The following is an 18,435-nucleotide window of genomic DNA, read 5'->3' as shown; positions in this document are numbered from 1 at the left end:
CAACTTGGCAGAATGGACCATTATGGGAAAAATTGGAAAAGGCAAACCATTACTTTTTTTGTTCTTCATATTTTCGTCTTCTTTTTGTTGTATTTCAATTAAATGGGCCCTAAGGCACCAAATCATGCTTGATTTGTGTTCAATTCGGATTTTTTTTTTTGGTTGACTTTCAGCTGGTCAATTCCACACACATCATTCTTATCAAAGAATGGTTTGATGCACCTTGTATGCATGCCCAAAACATAAAAAAAGAAAGATTTTCGAATTTCTCTTTTTCCCTTTTTCTGCTATTTCAACACTAATTTTTATTTATTTATTTTGCTTAAAAATATTTCAATTGATGCAGGCTGTTGCGGTTATGATTTGCCTGAATCATATCAGTTTTCTACCGGGACGATACGCCCTTGATACTGCTATTCAGAACCATGGTCCCTAGAGAGAGAATCTGGTGGATGTTGGAATGGAAAGGAGTCTCAAGAGGACATATTCACATTGTTAAGTACACATTCAAGGGAATGGTACTAATGTGAGGACCATAGGTGGAGAGACACATGAGTTTCCAATTATAGTAGGCCTACACCAATGGCCGGGGTTTACTCCTATCTTTTTTTGCATTGTTTATGAGCGAGTTAACTAGGTATTTACAAGAAGAGGTCTGTGGTGTATGTCGTTTGTATATGACACAGTTTTGACTTTTGACTAATGAGTAATGAGACAAAGGAGGGGTAAATGCAAAGCTAGAACCGTGGAAGGATGCTTTAGAATCTATAGGTTGTAAATTAGCTAGATATACAGAGAATACAAAATGCAATTTTAGTAACAATAGGATTAAAAACAAGTAATTAGTTAAGATTGATGGCTAAGATCAGAAGCACCCTGAAATGGCCACTTATGATGTCTTGGGTAGATAATTCACTAGAATGGAGAAGTTGTGAATGATGTTACTCATAGAATTCCAGCTGGGTGGATAAATTGAAGATGTGCGTTTGGAATTTTATGTGATTGTTGTGTACCAATCATACTAAAGGGGAAATTTTAAATACATGACCATCCATGCTTTATGGGATAGAATGTTGGATAGTCAAGGAACAACTTGTTCATAGAATGAGCATAGCTGAATTTGAAATGAGAATGTTGAGATGGATCATTGGCAAGACAAGGAAAGATAGAATTAGAAACAGAGACATTTGAGGGAACTTAGGAGTAGCTCCAATAGGTAGTAAGATGAGGGGAAGTAGACTTAGACGGTTTGTTCATTTGTATTGGAGAACAATAACCGCAGTGGTTAGAAGTTGGTTCAAGTTGAAGGCTACAAAAGGGCCAGGGAAAGGCCCAAAAGGACTTGGGTGGAGTAAGTAAGAAATGATTTGATGACCCATGGTTTAATTGTGGGTATGATCCTTGATTGGAGAATGGCGGAATAGGATATGTCTAGCCAACCCCAATTAGTTGGGGCTTGGGATAAGGCTTAGACGACAACGATGATGATCCAATTTTCGATTAAATCTCCTCAATATCAACTTTATGGCCTTTTTTCCCCAACCATATGGCTAAACAAGCTGTGTGGTTGCTCTACAACCTTCAAATATGTTATTCTTCTGGTGCTGAATTCTGAAAGGGTTGGTGATGACAGTTTAGAGTCCTTTTGAAAAAGTTTGCCTTTCTTCATTGACAATTGCCCATTATATAGGTAGATTACAAGCTATTTAGGGAAGAAATACAAGCTGATCTTCAGCCCCTACCATATATACATCTATCTAAATATACTGTACAGCTAATATATCCTAATTAAGGAAGGAATAAATCTGTATAACTGTCATATCAGTCAAAGCTGTAGATATTAGTCAAATCTGCAAAGCTGTAAATCTGTAAATCTGTAAATCTGTAAAGCTGTAAATCTGTAAATCTGTAAATCTGTAAAGCTGTAAATCTGCTGTGTAGATTGATATTTCCTTTGACATCCCCCCTCAAATTGATGCTGGTAAATCGACAAGCATCAATTTGCTAACGAGAAAATGATGGCGCTGACGTGGCATGGATTTTGTGAAGATATCGGCGATCTGCAAAGTTGTGGAGATATGTGGAAGAGTGATGACTTGATGATCATAGGCTTCCTTGATTGAGTGACAGTCAACCTCGATGTGCTTGGTGCGTTCGTGATAGACTGGGTTTGCGGCAATTTGGATGGCACTAGTGTTGTCAGCATGGAGTGGAGTAGGATGTACGGGAATGAAACTGAGCTCTGTGAGGAGACCACGCAGCCAAATGATCTCGGAGCATGCTGCAGACATGGCTCGGTACTCGGCCTCAGTAGATGATTTGGAGACGTGGTCCTGCTTCTTGCATTTCCAAGAGATAAGGGCATCACCAAGAAACATACACCAGCCGGTAGTAGATTTCCTGGTGTCTGGGCAGCCAGCCCAGTCAGCGTCACTATAGGCTTGTAGCTGAAGTGAAGAACCGGAAGGGAAGAATAAGCCACGAGTAGGTGTCCCAAGAATGTAGCGAATTATGCGGCGGACTGCAGATAGATGGAGATGCCTCGGTGCTTGCATGAATTTGCTGACGGTATGAACAGCATAAGAGATGTCTGGTCGGGTAACGGTTAGATAGATAAGACTACCAACCAACTTCCGATAGGTAGTAGGATCCTCAAGAAGCTCCCCTTCGTCACGTCGATATTTCACATTAAGTTCCATGGGGGTGTCAACCGAAGTAGCGTTGGTGAGACCGGCTAGCTGAACCAGATCTTGACTATACTTGTGCTGATGCAAGAGGAGACCGTGCGGCTGATGATGCACCTCTAAACCCAAGAAATAGGTGAGCTGGCCAAGATCTTTCATGTGAAATGTAGAATTCAACAAAGTCTGAACCGCAGAGATTGCCTCCAAGTCAGAGCCAGTGATGACGATATCGTCCACATAAACAAGGAGGACGACGATACCTGTGGATGTCCTTTGTAGAAAAAGAGATGATGTAGTGAAGGGTTTACCTGAGAGTCCTAAAGCTGAAAATGCAGAAATGATCATTTGTTGAATCATGTCAGGGGTCACGGGTTGGACTGAAACGGGAGCAGGAGCAGGAGCACTTTGTGTTGTATTCACCAAACTACCAGCACTAGAAGAGCCAACTGAGACAAGGAAGGAGGGTAAGATTGGGGGTCGAGTTGGGCATTCCTTGATGATATGGCCATCCTTTTTGCAATAGTTGCAGAATTTTCGGGGACAGTTTGCAGCATAATGACCAAATCCCTTGCAACAGAAGCACTGAACAGTGCTCATATCCCTGCTTCGTGGCCTGCCTTGTGCTGCATAGGCTACAGGAACAGATGTAGATCGTCGTTGTTCCATGGCGGTTTGAGTGAGAAGGCGCTGTTCCTCGCGAAGAAGATCATTTAGGCATGTATCCAAGGAGGGGACAGATTCTCGGTTCATAAGATTGGATCTGGTGCCTTCAAATTCAGACCTTAGTTTCATTAGAAATTGATCCCTCTGAGTAGTTTCATGAACAGATTGAACAGAACTAAGACCTTCGGATGGTAAGTCAGCATAAACTATATCAGTGTATTCAGCCCAAAGATTAGTGAATCTAGAGTAAAAATCAGAGATAGAAAGACTTTCCTGTTGGAGAGTGGCCAATTCATGTTCAAGCTGGAAACGACGAGCAGTGTTTTGTTGACTGTAGACCTTCTTCAGGTATGTCCACATCTGAGCTGCAGTCTGAGAAGATCGGAGGTTCAAGATGATGTTGGGTTCAACGGATCCCAAAATCCATGCCATAACTTGTGCGTCCTTGACTTCCCACTTGGCGTGTCGGTCTTTGTCTTTGTCTTTGTCAGGAGCTAGGTTGCTGCCATCAACATGTCCCCACAGCTCCTTACCTTTGACGAAAATCCTGAAATGAAACGCCCAAGCAGAGTAGATCTTGCCATTGAAACGAATCAAAGAAACATCAGACTTATCGGAAGACATGAGGTCAACAGAACTAGAACAAGAATAACCGAGACTAAGAAACTTGAGAGCACGAGACAAATGGAAATTTAGAGCTATAGCTCTGATACCATGACAGTTTAGAGTCCTTTTGAAAAAGTCTGCCTTTCTTCATTGACAATTGCCCATTATATAGGTAGATTACAAGCTATTTAGGGAAGAAATACAAGCTGATCTTCAGCCCCTACCATATATACATCTATCTAAATATACTGTACAGCTAATATATCCTAATTAAGGAAGGAATAAATCTGTATAACTGTCATATCAATCAAAGCTGTAGATATTAGCTGTAAATCTGCTATTAGCTGTAAATCTGCTGTAGATATTAGCTGTAAATCTGCTGTAAATCTGTAAATCTGCAAAGCTGTAAATCTGTAAATCTGTAAAGCTGTAAATCTGTAAATCTGTAAAGCTGTAAATCTGCTATGTAGATTGATATTTCCTTTGACAGGTGATGCTGATCTATTCGTTGGATTCAATCTCTCCACCACCCAGCTGTAAATGGCATATACCGTCTAGTTGAATGCCTTGTGCTAGCCTAAAATTCCTTTTGGATGCCTCATTAGGCTCATCACTAGGCTGGTTTTGATAGTCCTAAGATTGATGGGATTCACCTTGATTCATGGTTGTCCTTGGGCTATTTTGGGAAATTGTTCGGGCTAGTCCATGAGGAAGATGATGAAAAATTATCTTGTCCGGTTCCTTTGGGGGCGACCTGTGACATTTGTATTACTTCCAGGGAATGGATCAGCAAAACCTGATGGAACCACCCGTTCACCTCTTGCCCTTACCAAAAGGTGTTACATTGTTTTAGCCCTGGTCTTGATGTGTTAGGATCTATGACTCATGTAATTTTCCTCATTCCTCCCCTTCGGCTCCTTGGTTTTTGGGCCCTTTTTGTTGTGAGGTCCCTTCATCTAAGATCCATTTTCTTTTGTACTCTTTTCCGTTTCATTAAGGGGCCGTTTGGGTGGGAGTAAATGGAGGGAATCTGGAGTAAATGGTATTTGAGGTGTGTTTGGATGGAAGTAAATGCATGGAAATGAAATGAAATAGTAGTAAATGGGCATGCAAATGAAGTCCTCTCTACTTGAGAGGATTTGGAAGTAAATGGGGATGAAATGCCCTTTTGAGCTCCCTTAGATAGTCGCACGAGTAAACAAGGGTGGTGCCACACACAAGTCCACCATACACATGGCATGGTAGTTATACTATGAAATAATTCAGTTACCAGCTACATCACTAAACAACTCAATAGAATGATCCAAATCACCCAAAGGTTGGCCATCTAAATGGATGGTTAAAAAGCATTGGCAAGTTGCTTGTTTGTGATCCTTGCATTTGTGGCCCACCTGAGGCTCAAAATTTTCTGATTTTTTGCTAAAGTATATATTTCAATGGGCTTATTACAATCAATCTATTAAATATCACATATGTACACTATTTTAGGATATTAAAGCTAATTTGGGATATCACTTATGTTTTTGTGAATGTATTGATAATTTCCAATGCCTTCCTATTCCTCCCATTTATGCCCATCCGAACAGAATATTTAGATTTCAAATGCATTTCATTTACTCCCATCCAAACACAACTAAGTAAGCCATTTACTCCCAATTCTTTTACCTCCAATTTCATTTCCCATTTACCTCCATTTACAAGCTCCCAATCGAGCCCTAGATTATTTTTACCTAGCAAAAACCTCAAAATATTGTTGCCCTTATATGTGAAGAGCTGAAAAATCCACCTGTTGGACTTGTTGGTTCCACACTTCAATTGGTTACTTATTTTGGACCATCCAAATGGATGTGTGGGTCCCATGATCCAACTGGATGATTTCTCTGTCTTGATCTTCAATTGGCCAGCTTGTGCGGCATGGGATGTCCCTTGATGCATTGTTTATGGTCTTGAATACATCATAAACACATATAAAAATCTTATAATTATAATTTGAATCTTATATCACATGATTTGAATTTGAGGAGGCATTTATACTTTAGTACAGTGTGATTCACCATGCGAATGCATATAAAGTGTATGTGTTATAGATGTGTACCTCAAGAATTTTTTGAATAGGAGACATGTACCTCTAATTGAGCCGCCCATATAGTGGGATGCATTGTAGATGGTGTGCATAGCTTCAAGAACATATTGATTAGACAATTGTAACACTAGATTAGTGGACATTCTTTTGTTGGATTTAGCCCATTGACTATTGTCTTTAAAAAAAACCATTCATTAGATGTCCGTCAAGAGGCTATTGGTGAGGAATGACCATCTTTCAAAGCCAGACAAGGGAATAGAAACGAGGAAATTTTATAGGAATATAGAAACACTAAAAAGGAAGCTAAGAAAGTAGTAAGTGAGGCTAAGCTTAGGGCATGTGACGATCTTGACAATAGATCATGGATGAGTGGGTGAGAAAGATGTCTTCAAACTTGCAAAAATGAGAGCGAGGAAGGGGCTTCGATCACGTTAGTTGCATTAAGGTTGATGGCTAGAGGATAGCTTTTTAAATGATAACCACTCTGAGCAAGGTATTCAAAATCAGTTACGTAATGGCCGTTTATGTAATTGTAACGGTCATAACCGTTACACGTTACGGGGTCGAAATGACCGTTATAGGAAAAACAGGCCATAAAGGCCCTGTAATGGCCCCGTAACGGTCTGTAACGACCCTGTAACGGATCGTAACGGTCTTGTAACAATTTTTTCAAAAAATAAAAAAAGGGCCGTAATGGCCGATACGAGGGCCGTTACGGCCTGTATCATAACGGTAACGGTGGTGGCCATTATCGTTTTGGAACACCTTGGCTCTGAGAGATGAGGGATAGAAGGAACCATAAACTCAAATTAGGCTGGAGGCAATAGATAATATCGTGCGATTAGGATATTTGAAGTGAAAGAAGCTTTGAGAAAGATGAAGGCAGGAAAGGCCCTCGGACTAAATGGTATAACAATAGAGGTTTGGAAGTGCATAGGAAATGGCTTATTTTGGTTATCTAAATTCGAAAGGGAGTTATTAGATATGAGATAACCTGAAATGAAAGTTGAAATTCTACAGGGGGTATCCCAATTAATTAAGATCGCTGAGCACATTAGTAACCTGAAATGACGATTTTCAATGTCTTGGGTTGATAATCCATAAGAGCAGAGAGATTGAGAAGGCTGTTGCTCATAGAATTAGAGCCAGGTGGTTGAAGTGGAGATGTCCTCTAGAGTTTTATATGATTGCCACATACCAATCAAACCAAAGGGAGGATTTTATAAGATAGCTATAAGACCAGCAATGCTTTATGGGGCAAAATGTTGGGTACTCAAGGAACAACATGTTCATAGGATGACCGTAGCTGAAATTGAGGATTTTGCAATGGATGAGTGGCAAGACAAGGATAGAATTACAAATGGATGCATTTGAGGGAACTTAAAGGAGTAGCACCAATAGGTCATGCGAGCTTCTTTAATAAAGTTGTTATCTCTCAAAAAAACCAATAGGTAATAAGATGAGGGGAAGTACACTAAGATGGTTTGGCCATGTGCAAAGGAGACCAAGAACCGCACCGGTTATGAGTGAGTTGGTTTGGGTTGAAGGCTCTAAAAGGGCAAGGGGAAGGTCCAAAAGAACGTGGTTGGAGGTTGTAAGAAAAGACTGGATGCCTATGGTTTAACTAGCTGAGAGAATGCTATGATGGTGGGGGTGATGACCAACATTACATACAAGTATGATGTATCATATTGCTAGATCAAGAAACCGATATGCCAATGCAAAACCTGTACCATATTGCTGGGTCAAGAAACCATCGGGTGTTGGCTGATTGCTTGAACCCTGAGTTGCTGTTTAGTCGAAGTGTCATCACCATTAAAGCATTCCCAATTCAAACTCTTTCTGTTTATGATGCTTTTATTACAGATTTTTGCAATCAGGCCCCATTCGTTTCATTCTAGATTCCTATTAAGCATTTGGGATTATAAAATTGTTGATAATCATTTGCACCTTCATCACCCCACTCAATACAACGCAGGGGATTAATGCACATAATGCTTGTTGAGAATTCAATGTACCATAATTCTGTAGGAATCTAGCAAGGAATGCAGACTTATTCACACAGGTTTGTAATAAGAGCATCTCAGTCATCGACATGGTACCAGAAAGAGGTGTGAATAAGGAATGATCCAGTGGTATTTTAAGTAATAGATGACCTGGAGAGAGATTGGCAAGCTTTTTCTCACAACTGCTTTGAGCAAGAGGCCTGTATTCTTTCTTCTTCTACTACTGATAATCTAGAGAAAAGACATATGGAGCAAATGGGCTTTGGTGGAATCCAATATGGGGCATGTAATATTTTCTTTTGTTGGACCAGCTTAGAACCCGAACCTCCTTTAAATGGTCCCGGGGATACAATATGTGGATTCCATGAGAGCAACTTAGCAGAGGATGATTTTCCTGTTCCATGGTCGTTAATTTTTAGATATTTGGAGATGGTGCAAAAGCTTTGCTCATGCCCATTCAGAAGAATTTCCCATATTCATAAGAGAACAAAATAACCAGACCATCTAATATACATTAAAAAGTCCTTTTGATGTTTTCTGTTGAGTACATTTCAATCATTTCTTCTTTTTCTTGGGAAGCACTTGTGCATAAAGATATTTACTTGGTGCTCGATGCTGAAGCACTCTGCTTCTCCAATAGAGCTTATATTAACCATTTTGATCCAGGTCTCGCAGTTCCTCCTCAACCAGAAGCACTCGAAGAAATATGTTCTTGTCCATTGTACACACGGGCATAACCGGACAGGTTTTATGATAATTCATTTTCTTATTCGTTCGCAACACATTTCTGTCACCAAGGTATGCATTGTGCTTTTTAATCACTACCTTAAGTCATCTTTTTGTTGACTAGATTCAACAACTCTATTTTGAAACTATATTGGGTTGTCTGTTGGACAGGCACTGCAACTGTTTGCTAATGCACGGCCTCCAGGAATCTATAAGCAGGATTACATTGACGCATTGTACAAATTTTATCATGAAAAGAGGCCTGAGACAGTCACTTGTCCTTCCACTCCAGAGTGGAAAAGATCTTCTGATCTTGATTTGAACGGTGATGCTGTGCAGGATGAGGATGATGATGGTGTTATTGCTGGTCCTTTGCATGTAAGTATTTTCCAGAAAGAACAATTAATTTCTTGCTTTGTAGATTTTGCCTCTTGCTTTTAGATTTTAGATGTCTTGGTTCTAGATGTTTGACATGCTTGGTGAGGCAGTATGACAAAAGTCCTTTTGCCTATTAGGTGCAAACAAGTAGGTTAAGGGTAGAAGAGACTATTGTCCATCTCCAAATGTGTATTGTTGCTTTGGCTCATAAGTGTTGATATGCTTCTAGAGAGTGTTGGTATATAGTGTGTTTAGTGGCTCTTTTAATATAAGTGTATGTGCACACTTTCTTCTTCTCTTGCAGTGTACTATATGCTCTATTCTAATAAAACATTGTGTTAGGCAGTGTTCGAAATATTGGTATCGCATTACGTATCGCATCCTCAGGATACAAATACATATCGGTTCTCGCACGGGATATATCGTTTGTATCGGGTAATTTATTTCACTTTTTGGGAAACATTGGGGAAATGGTTGAATTTTTCAATGAAACTTCAGGGATTGTTAAAAAAGACCTCAATACACTTTTAAATCATAGCATCTCAAAAAAAGTGCACATAATAGGTTTCCTTTGTGTTGGGTCCTAAACTATGCGTTGTCTAACTGAACTAATGCAACTATATTCAAATTGAATGCATACCATTTAGAGTGTATGTGATGATCATTTCATCAAACACTCCTAAATACTTTGAAATTAGTCTCAATTGATAGTTGGTTGAAGGGAAATTTTGAAAAAAAATAAAAATATTTGAATAATTATTTTATTAAATTTTAATTAAAAATGAATTTTATTTTCCAAAAATCGACAAGGGCTTAATAGATCAGTAAATCAGCCCTCATACATGCTTGATTTCATATTTGGTGTGCAACATTGCAAGCAATTTGGGAGAACTTGGGAAAATTTGGAATTTTCTCCATTTTTTCCCAAATCGGACCACTGATATGTAAATTTTGAAATTAGAGTATATGTGATGATCATTTAAATACTCCTAAATACTTTAAAATTAGTCTCAATTGATAGCTGGTTGTAGGAAATTTTTGAAAAAAACATGAAGAACCTATGGATATCGAAATCAAAGCTCCAACTCCATGATTTTTCATGCAAAATATGAAAAACCATTGGATTTGTAACCATTTGGCACTGATTTAACATATTTTAACAAAAAAAAGGATCGAAAATTGAAAATGCTCCTTGGATCAAACATATGGGATATATTGACACTACATGTGCGTTTTGTATTGCATAGTGGGATACAAGATCTGTCGTGAGATATATCGGCCGATATCGTCGATATTTGAAACACTGGTGTTGGGGCATGTTGTTTAACACAACATTTTCCAAACTCTCTTCTTTTCTCTTTCTCTCTCTCTCTCTCTCTCTCTCTCTCTCTCTTCTCGTCTTTTCTCCACACCCTAATCATCTAATCATCTTCTATTTGGTATCAGAGCCTAGATTAGGCCATTTCGCATCATACAAGTTGAGAGGCGACACATCAGCTTGTTGACATCGACAACTGTACAGCTGACGTAAGTGTTGTATGGATGCATGGACCTCATTTGAGTTGAAAGTTTAGGGGTTTGATAGATTTTGATTTTAGAAGATTTGTTATGATTTTTTGGGAATTTTTGAGACCTTTTATGGTGTTTTGGCCGAAATGGATAGATTCGAAAACCGGCCCCCAAATTAGATTTTCTTCAATATATCTCAAATCCGTAAGGTTTTCTCTAGTTTCTTTGCTCAAGATGGATTGAAATCTTCCTCCTAAGCAAACCATGGAGGATTTTTTTTAGATGTGATTCATGTTTGAGTGGGTTTTACTACCAAATGGACGTGCGACCAAGCTGTTTTTCACTTGTTTGAGTCAGATCTAACTGCTTTTGGTGTTGTTTTGGAGGATTGCTGGTTGTTTGGGGTTTATTTCTCATTCCCTTTAAGGATTGAGTGAGAGAGAGTTGTTTGAGTTGGTTTTTCTTTCTTGGAGTCCCCTATGGATGACAAAGGGCTCTCATCTCTTGGCACGAGTTCTCTTGAATTTACCCCCCTACAGATTACCTCCATTAAGTTGAATGGTGACAATTATTTTCAATGGGCACAATCTGTAAAAGTGTTCTTAAGAGCCCGTGAGAAACTGTCATATATTTTGGATGATTCTCCAAGCTTTGCAGATGTCTTCTACAAGTCTTGGACAAAGGAGAGCTATCAAGTTATTGCATAGTTGTTGAATAATATGGATTATTCGATTGGCCACTCCATGATGTTTTTATCATTGGCTAAAGGCATTTGGGATACACTTCATGATATGTTCTCCGAGTCTCAAAAAATTTCACTAGTATTTTGCCTTATTCAAGAAATTGGTCGGTTCCAACAAGACTCAAGATCATTAAAAGATTACTATTTGACACTTCGAGGTATGTGGGATGAGCTGGACCTGTATCAGCCTCTTCCTTCCAAATGTAAAGATGATCATGAACATGCTCATAAGTAGCGGGATGGTACTCGCATCATGCAGTTCCTAGCTAGGTTGAACTTCGATTACCTTCCACCAAGACTCAAGATCATTAAAAGATTACTATTTGACACTTCGAGGTATGTGCGATGAGCTGGACTTGTATTAGCCTCTTCCTTCCAAATGTAAAGACGATCATGAACATGCTCGTAAGCAGCGGGATGGTACTCGCATCATGCAGTTCCTAGCTGGGTTGAACTTCGATTACCTTTCAACAAGACTCAAGATCATTAAAAGATTACTATTTAACACTTCGAGGTATGTGGGATGAGCTGGACCTGTATCAGTCTCTTCCTTCCAAATGTAAAGACGATCATGAACATGCTCGTAAGCAGCGGGATGGTACTCACATCATGCAGTTCCTAGCTGGGTTGAACTTCGATTACCTTGATGTTCGGGATCAAGTTGTTGTGAAGGATTCTCTTCTCCCGTTGACGACAATCTATGCCATGTACCAACGCTACTGTCTCTGCTCGTCCTTCCCATTCATTTGTGCCACCAGAGCTTTCGACACATCGTTCTGGTGATCAGTCTTCTCTTCTTCCTGGCCTTCGGGCACCATCCTTAAGTTCAGGGCGCACTTTTGGTTATGGTGGTTGTGGTAGAGGCCGTGAGGGAGATCGCAATCAAGACGGTCATAACCTTCGTAGTTGTGGTGTACGTGGACGAGGACATGATGGTTCCTGCATTTGTTCGCATTGCGGTGGAACCAACCACACCGTTGATTATTGCTGGCAGCTCCATGGTTGTCCTGTGTATCACCGTTTCTGTTACTTCCACAATTACTCCTGAGTGTCAACCTTCCACCTCAACAACACTCTGATCCATAGCTCAAGTGGTAGACTAAGTGAAAGATACCTCGTTTCAACATTGAGGTCTTGATATCGATTCCCTCGTGGGTGTGGCTAACAGTGAAGTGTGAACTAACAGTGTTGTGTACTAGCAAGCTAACAAAAAAAAAAAACCTTCCACCTCAACAGTTGAGCAATCTTCTTTAGGAGAGTCTCTTATCATTTCTTAAGTTGCATATGATGCCCTGATGCGGCTTCATGTTTGTGATGTTCCTGAGCCTTCTCACGCAGCTTCGGCCCAGTCAGGTACCGTTCTTTTTGCATCTTCCTCTCCCACCTCCTGGGTCATAGATTCTGGAGCATCCTCCCATATGACTGGTAAGTCACAAATTTTCCTCTTATTCTCCTTCTCCCCACTTTTATTATGTCACTGTCGCAGATGACACTCCCATTTCTGGGATTGGTTCGATCTCTCTCTCTCCTTCCTTGCCATCGTCCTCAGTCTTATATGTGCCTCGTTTTCCATTAAACTAATTGTTTGTTAGCTCTCTTATTAAATCATTGAATTATTCCATTACACCCGTTGCCGCTTCTAGTACCATTTCTCTGGATCGAGAGTCCATGATACAGTGGCACTATCGCTTAGGCCACCTATCATTAGCTAGATTGAGACTTTTTGTTTTCCTTCTTATCTGTCACTAAACCTTTATATTGTGATATTTGTGAATTGTCAAAACATCATCGTGCTACGTTTTCTCCTGGCTCTTCTGGGAGGAAACCTCACCATTTTGAACTGGTTCACTCCGATGTCTAGAGACTAGCCCCAATTACCTTCACTTTTAGATTTAAATATTTTGTCACCTTTATTGATGATTATTCATGCGTGACTTGGGTTTATCTTTTGAAATCTAAGAGTGAAATGTTTTATTTGTTTAAAGTGTTTTATCATGAAGCGTGTACTCAGTTTCAATGTTCAAACAAAATACTATGCTTCTTGCAGGAGCATAGAATTTTGTTTTGGACGTCGTGTGTTCGCACACCTCAACAAAGTGGTATCGTAAAATGAAAGAACCATCATCTCCTTGAAGTTGCTCACACCCTTCTCCTTGACATGCACCTAACTAAACATTTTTGGGGTGATGCCTTTTTAATTGCCACTTTCCTTATTAATCGTATACCCTTACGTATCCCGTCTTACAAATCTTCATTTACTATGTTGTATCCTCATAACAATCCATTTCCTCTACCACTTAAAGTTTTTTATTGCACATGCTTTGTTCAAATTTTGCATGAAAGTAATGATAAACTTAGCCCGAGGGCAACTACACGTGTCTTCTTAGGGTACACTCGGAGTCAGAAATGGTATAAATGTTATGACCCCTCGAATCGCAAGAAATGTCTCTGTCGGTGTAACATCCTTTGAGGATGTTCCATTTTTCTCAGCTCAAGGTCGATCCCTCCATGATCCTCTTGCGAGTCAGGTGGAGCATGACTCTTATTCTCTTCCTCTTCCTGCTAGTGATCATGGGGAAACTCCTCTCCCCCCCATTTAACATTCTGTTGGTGATTTGGGTGACCCTAAGCCTCTGCGGGTGTATCATCGTCGAGATAAATCTTCACACGCTTAGCCATTCACCCTTTCATTCACTTTGGATGTTGGCTTAGGTGATTCTCCTACCTCGAGTCTGGATCTCCCCATTGCCTTGCGCAAAAGGTGATGATCTTGTACTCAACACCCCATTAGTGCAATTTCGTTTCATATGATCATCTTTCACCGTCCTTTCAGTCGTTTGCAGCTTCCATTTCATCATAGACTTTTCCTCGGTCTCTCTCACATGCTCTTCAAAGTCCCTGACTGGATGAAGGTGATGATGGAAGAAATGTCAGCTCTTGAAAAGAATCATACTTGGGAGCTAGTTCCTCTTCCTTTAGGGCACAAACCTATTGGATGTCAATGGGTTTACACGAAGTTCCTTCCAGATGGCTCCATTGGTCGTTATAAAGACCGTCTTGTTGCTAGGTGCTATACGTAGATTCTCTCCGGTGGCTAAGCGTAATTCTATTCGTGTTGTGATCTCCTTCATCATTATTTCAGCATTAGGGTATCTTGACATAGTATTAGGAATATAGAAATGATTTACATTATACATGTTTCTGAAGCATAGAGAGAATACACTTTTGACTACCATGACCACTTAATATTTGCAATTCTTTTCTTGATAATTCCCCGTCCTATTTGACTTTATTGCAGCATGTGATTGTTTTCATTTATGAAGCCTTGCTATATACGGAGCTGAGTGCATGGAAAATGAATGTAGCTAACAATAAACACAATCCAGCACAGATTTTCATTTTCTGAGAATACCAAGCTCGACTGTCTCTTTCATGCTGTTGGTTGCTCTCTAAATTCATATCTAGAAAGAGTAAGCTCTACTTTTGTCATAAAGGAAGGTCCTTCTAGAGGATTGAATATTACCAATTTGAGTAGGTTAAGTAGTACAGCTGGATACATTCCATCAAGCTTGTGGATTCGTTACAGTTAGGATGCATTGAACATATCATCTGATTGGCGGCTATATTATTTCATTCAATTGTTTGAACGGCTTGTGACTTGCTAGAGGAAAAAGGCATACAATGGGTTATTATTGACATTATTATTCAAAAGAGCTTCCATAGAATTTATAAAAGATTTTTTTTGGAGGTATGTATTTGTTGACCTATTTGGAAAGTATCGCCATGTTGCCAGGAGGAGCAGATGGAAAATGAAGTGATGACAAATGATGATGTTTTGGGAGATGCAATACCTTACTATCAGCAAGATTACATGCGGAAGTTCTGCTATCACTCACTTAAGTGCCCAATAGGAGTGAGCACCTCGAGAACTTAGCTTTTCGCTTTCAGACATTAATGATATTCTTGTGCTGTGTTATTCCGTCAAAGAAAATTTGTTTTGACACTGGGACATTTCATGGCTTGCCCTGTCAGTAGTTTCCTGATTCTTTATTAGTCAGAGAAATAATTTTTACCTGACTCCCTCCCTGAAACTCCCCAACCTCATGCTATTTGCCTTAGTTGTCATCATTACTGTAGTCATTATAGTTACATGATCAACCCTTGCTGCAGTTTTACTTTTTCGATGTTTTTAAGTTACTGTAGACATCTTATCGGGCATATACTGATTATTGCATTGTAGTTTATGAACAGATGGCTCTATGTTTTTTATCCTCACTCCATAAGGGCAAACTCCTGTAACTATGTCTATTGAATTCTGTGTTGATTTGATATCCCAAATAATTTTTCCCTTTGGTTTTCAGCCGAAAGGACACTCACGGTTTCCAGGATCGCACCCAGTTTCTCTCAACAGGTCTGGTTTTACCCCAATGATCCTTGTTCACCTACAAACATAAACAGTGAGATGTTTCTATTTGTGCATGTTAGTTAACTTCTATGAATGGCCACTGAATAATTTTGACTCCATCTATTTTGTTTGGTTTCCCCTGTTTAATTACATCCACCGGTTGTTAGGTATATAGCAAAAGTAGTCATTCAGCAAAGTAATCGTGTGCTTGGGAATATATGAGGAGAAACTTATTCCAAACGATGCAACAAATGAAAGTAATACTCAAAACTGTATAATAGACATCAATCTAATGACCAGTTGGAACTGTAGTTATATATCTTTTGCAACTGTCATGTCAGTCCGAGATGGGATGAAACTTTATTGAGGAAAAATAAAATTGATTTGATATATGCTAATGAAATAGGCGCTCTACATTTTAATTTGTAAGAACTCTATGGTAAATGATGGATTGGATGTCCTGTGAAAGTGCTTTTTGCTTATGTTGTTTTGTTGGATTGGACTTGCCAAACCTCATCCATAGAGCTTGCAGATTTGGTTTATAAGATCAACCAATAGTATTAAAAAGGTTTATGTTTTCTGAAAGGTGATGATTTTATTAAGAAGGCATAGACGAGAAATCTACACTAAGAGAAAGGAAAAAAAGGCCAAAACTGCCAGAAAAGCCCACGCAGCTTACGAGAGTATTAAATACTATCTACATAAAACACAACATCCGAAGAAGCTCCCCAAAAGATCGTCTTGGGCTGCTTGCTGCAGTTGTGGAAGCATCTATCATTCCTCTCTGCCCATATTACCTTTCAAAAAAAAAAAAAAAAAGGTTTCCCAAGACCAGCTAAAAGGGATGTCCTGCATTTCTTTCTTCCCCCACTTTAATAAACCCATTTCCGGTGTGTGAGGTGAGAAACTGCTTCAATGGATTCTCGCATCACCCAATGCGTATGGAATAGACCAAGGAACTTGTTCCATATGTCCTTAGCAAAAGAAAAATGGATCAAAGATGACTAACTGATTTTGCGTTGTGCATGCACAATACGCAAATGCTGGTGATCATCGTGTGTCTTTTCTGGGGGGTTGTCAATTGTGAGATTTTTGTTTCTAACTATGAGCCATGCAAAAGCTGCAACCTTTGTGGATGCACCGTAGCCAGGACCATATGAACTTGGTAGGCACTTCTTCATTCCTTCCCTCCGAAGTGCAAATCGCTCCTTCCCATTCACATCCCTCGTCATGAGGAGAAATACTTCAAGATTGAAGCAAAGACATCAAACATATCATTTCCTCCATCTCTTCTTCTGGTAGGTTTCTCCTGCAAGGTGGGGTCCAAATTGTAATGTTATCTCCTAAATTACTCTAGAGAGGCGCATAGATATTTTGATCGGAGATTAGCTTGGCCAATCTAGGGAAAACTAAATTCAACAGTCTATCACCATACCAAACATCCTTCCAAAATTTGATATGAGAACTATCACCCAGTGCACAAACCATGCCTTCCTCATAATTTATTGCTACCTTCATGACCGCCTTCTATATTGGTAATGGTGGCTGTAACAGTTACCACTATTACCGATACAGAGGTATTGGAGTAACGACCAATACAGGGGGCGTAACAGCCAATACACCTGCATATCGGTTGATTTTTATTTTTATTTTTAGCTCGAAAAATTCTAAAAAAATATCCAAAAAATTCAGAAAAATGTAAATATTTCAAATATGCATTCGTTTTGTTTTTTTTTTAAATTTTTTTTAAAAAAACATGTTTATGGTAGTGTAACAATCCACTGTTTAGTGAGAATGTTGTATCGAGTTGTCTGATGTATTTATGAACTTGACAACTTGGGATTGATTGCAAACTTTTTATATTTAATTTTCTTACTATATAATATCAATAATAAATATATTAGAATGATGATTTTGAGTTAATATATGGCTCATGTATAATTTTTTTAGGACCCTGTATGTGGGGCCCACCTTGGTGTATGTGTTTTATATCCATGCGGTCCATCCATTTGCCAACTGCCAACTCATTTTAGGGCATGGTCCAAAAATGGTGCAAATCCAAATCTCAGGTGGTCCACTAGTGGGTGAGGCCTTGAACATGGGGCCACCTCAATGTATGCGTTATATATGTGTGCCGTCGATCTATTTTGCCAACTCATTTTAAGGCATGGTCCAAAAAATGAGGCAGATTCAAATCTCAGGTGGAGGTTATGACAGGAAATAATTGTGATTGAATGTCCACCATTAAAAACTTCCTAGGGTTCACTGTAATGTTTAATTTTCCATCCAACCTGTTGATTACATTAATTAGACCTGGATGAAGGGAAAACACAAATATCAACTTGATCCAAAACTTTTGTGGCCCAAGGGAATTTTTAATAGTGGGCGTTCAATCACCACTGTTTCCTATGGTGTGGTCCACTAGAGATTTGGATTTGCCTCATTTTTGGGCTCATGCCATTAAATGATCTTGAAAAATGGATGGATGGCGTGGATAAAATGAATACATCATGGTGGGGTCCACAGAGCATTGCCCATTAGCCAGCTTTTGGCAATTTGCATTGGTGAGAGCCCTATGCATAGGGCCTACCTCAATGTATGTGTTGCATATCCATGTTGTACATCTATGTTGC

General features: G+C 39.4%; 1 protein-coding gene across 18 annotated transcripts in view; it reads left to right on the top strand.

The window, feature by feature from the left end:
* Positions 1-18,435, top strand: part of LOC131228639 (uncharacterized) — a 62,862-nt gene that overhangs the window by 20,423 nt on the left and 24,004 nt on the right. For 17 of the 18 annotated variants that reach the window (XR_009163039.1, XR_009163037.1, XR_009163036.1 and 14 more), the window contains 4 exons: positions 8,709-8,840; positions 8,940-9,146; positions 15,191-15,310; positions 15,759-15,808. Coding sequence is in view for 14 of the 18 variants with exons in the window: in XM_058224442.1 (XP_058080425.1) it covers positions 8,709-8,840; positions 8,940-9,146; positions 15,191-15,310; positions 15,759-15,808 (509 nt within the window). In the remaining 4 variants the exon portion in view is untranslated. The remainder of the gene's footprint in view (positions 1-8,708; positions 8,841-8,939; positions 9,147-15,190; positions 15,311-15,758; positions 15,809-18,435) is intronic. The other variant, XM_058224440.1, reaches the window with a different exon arrangement.

Source organism: Magnolia sinica, chromosome 16, assembly GCF_029962835.1.
Source record: "Magnolia sinica isolate HGM2019 chromosome 16, MsV1, whole genome shotgun sequence".
In the NCBI taxonomy this organism is placed as follows: domain Eukaryota; kingdom Viridiplantae; phylum Streptophyta; class Magnoliopsida; order Magnoliales; family Magnoliaceae; genus Magnolia; species Magnolia sinica.
Note: the sequence above shows the minus strand (reverse complement) of the source record. Positions and strands in the feature narration are given on the sequence as shown.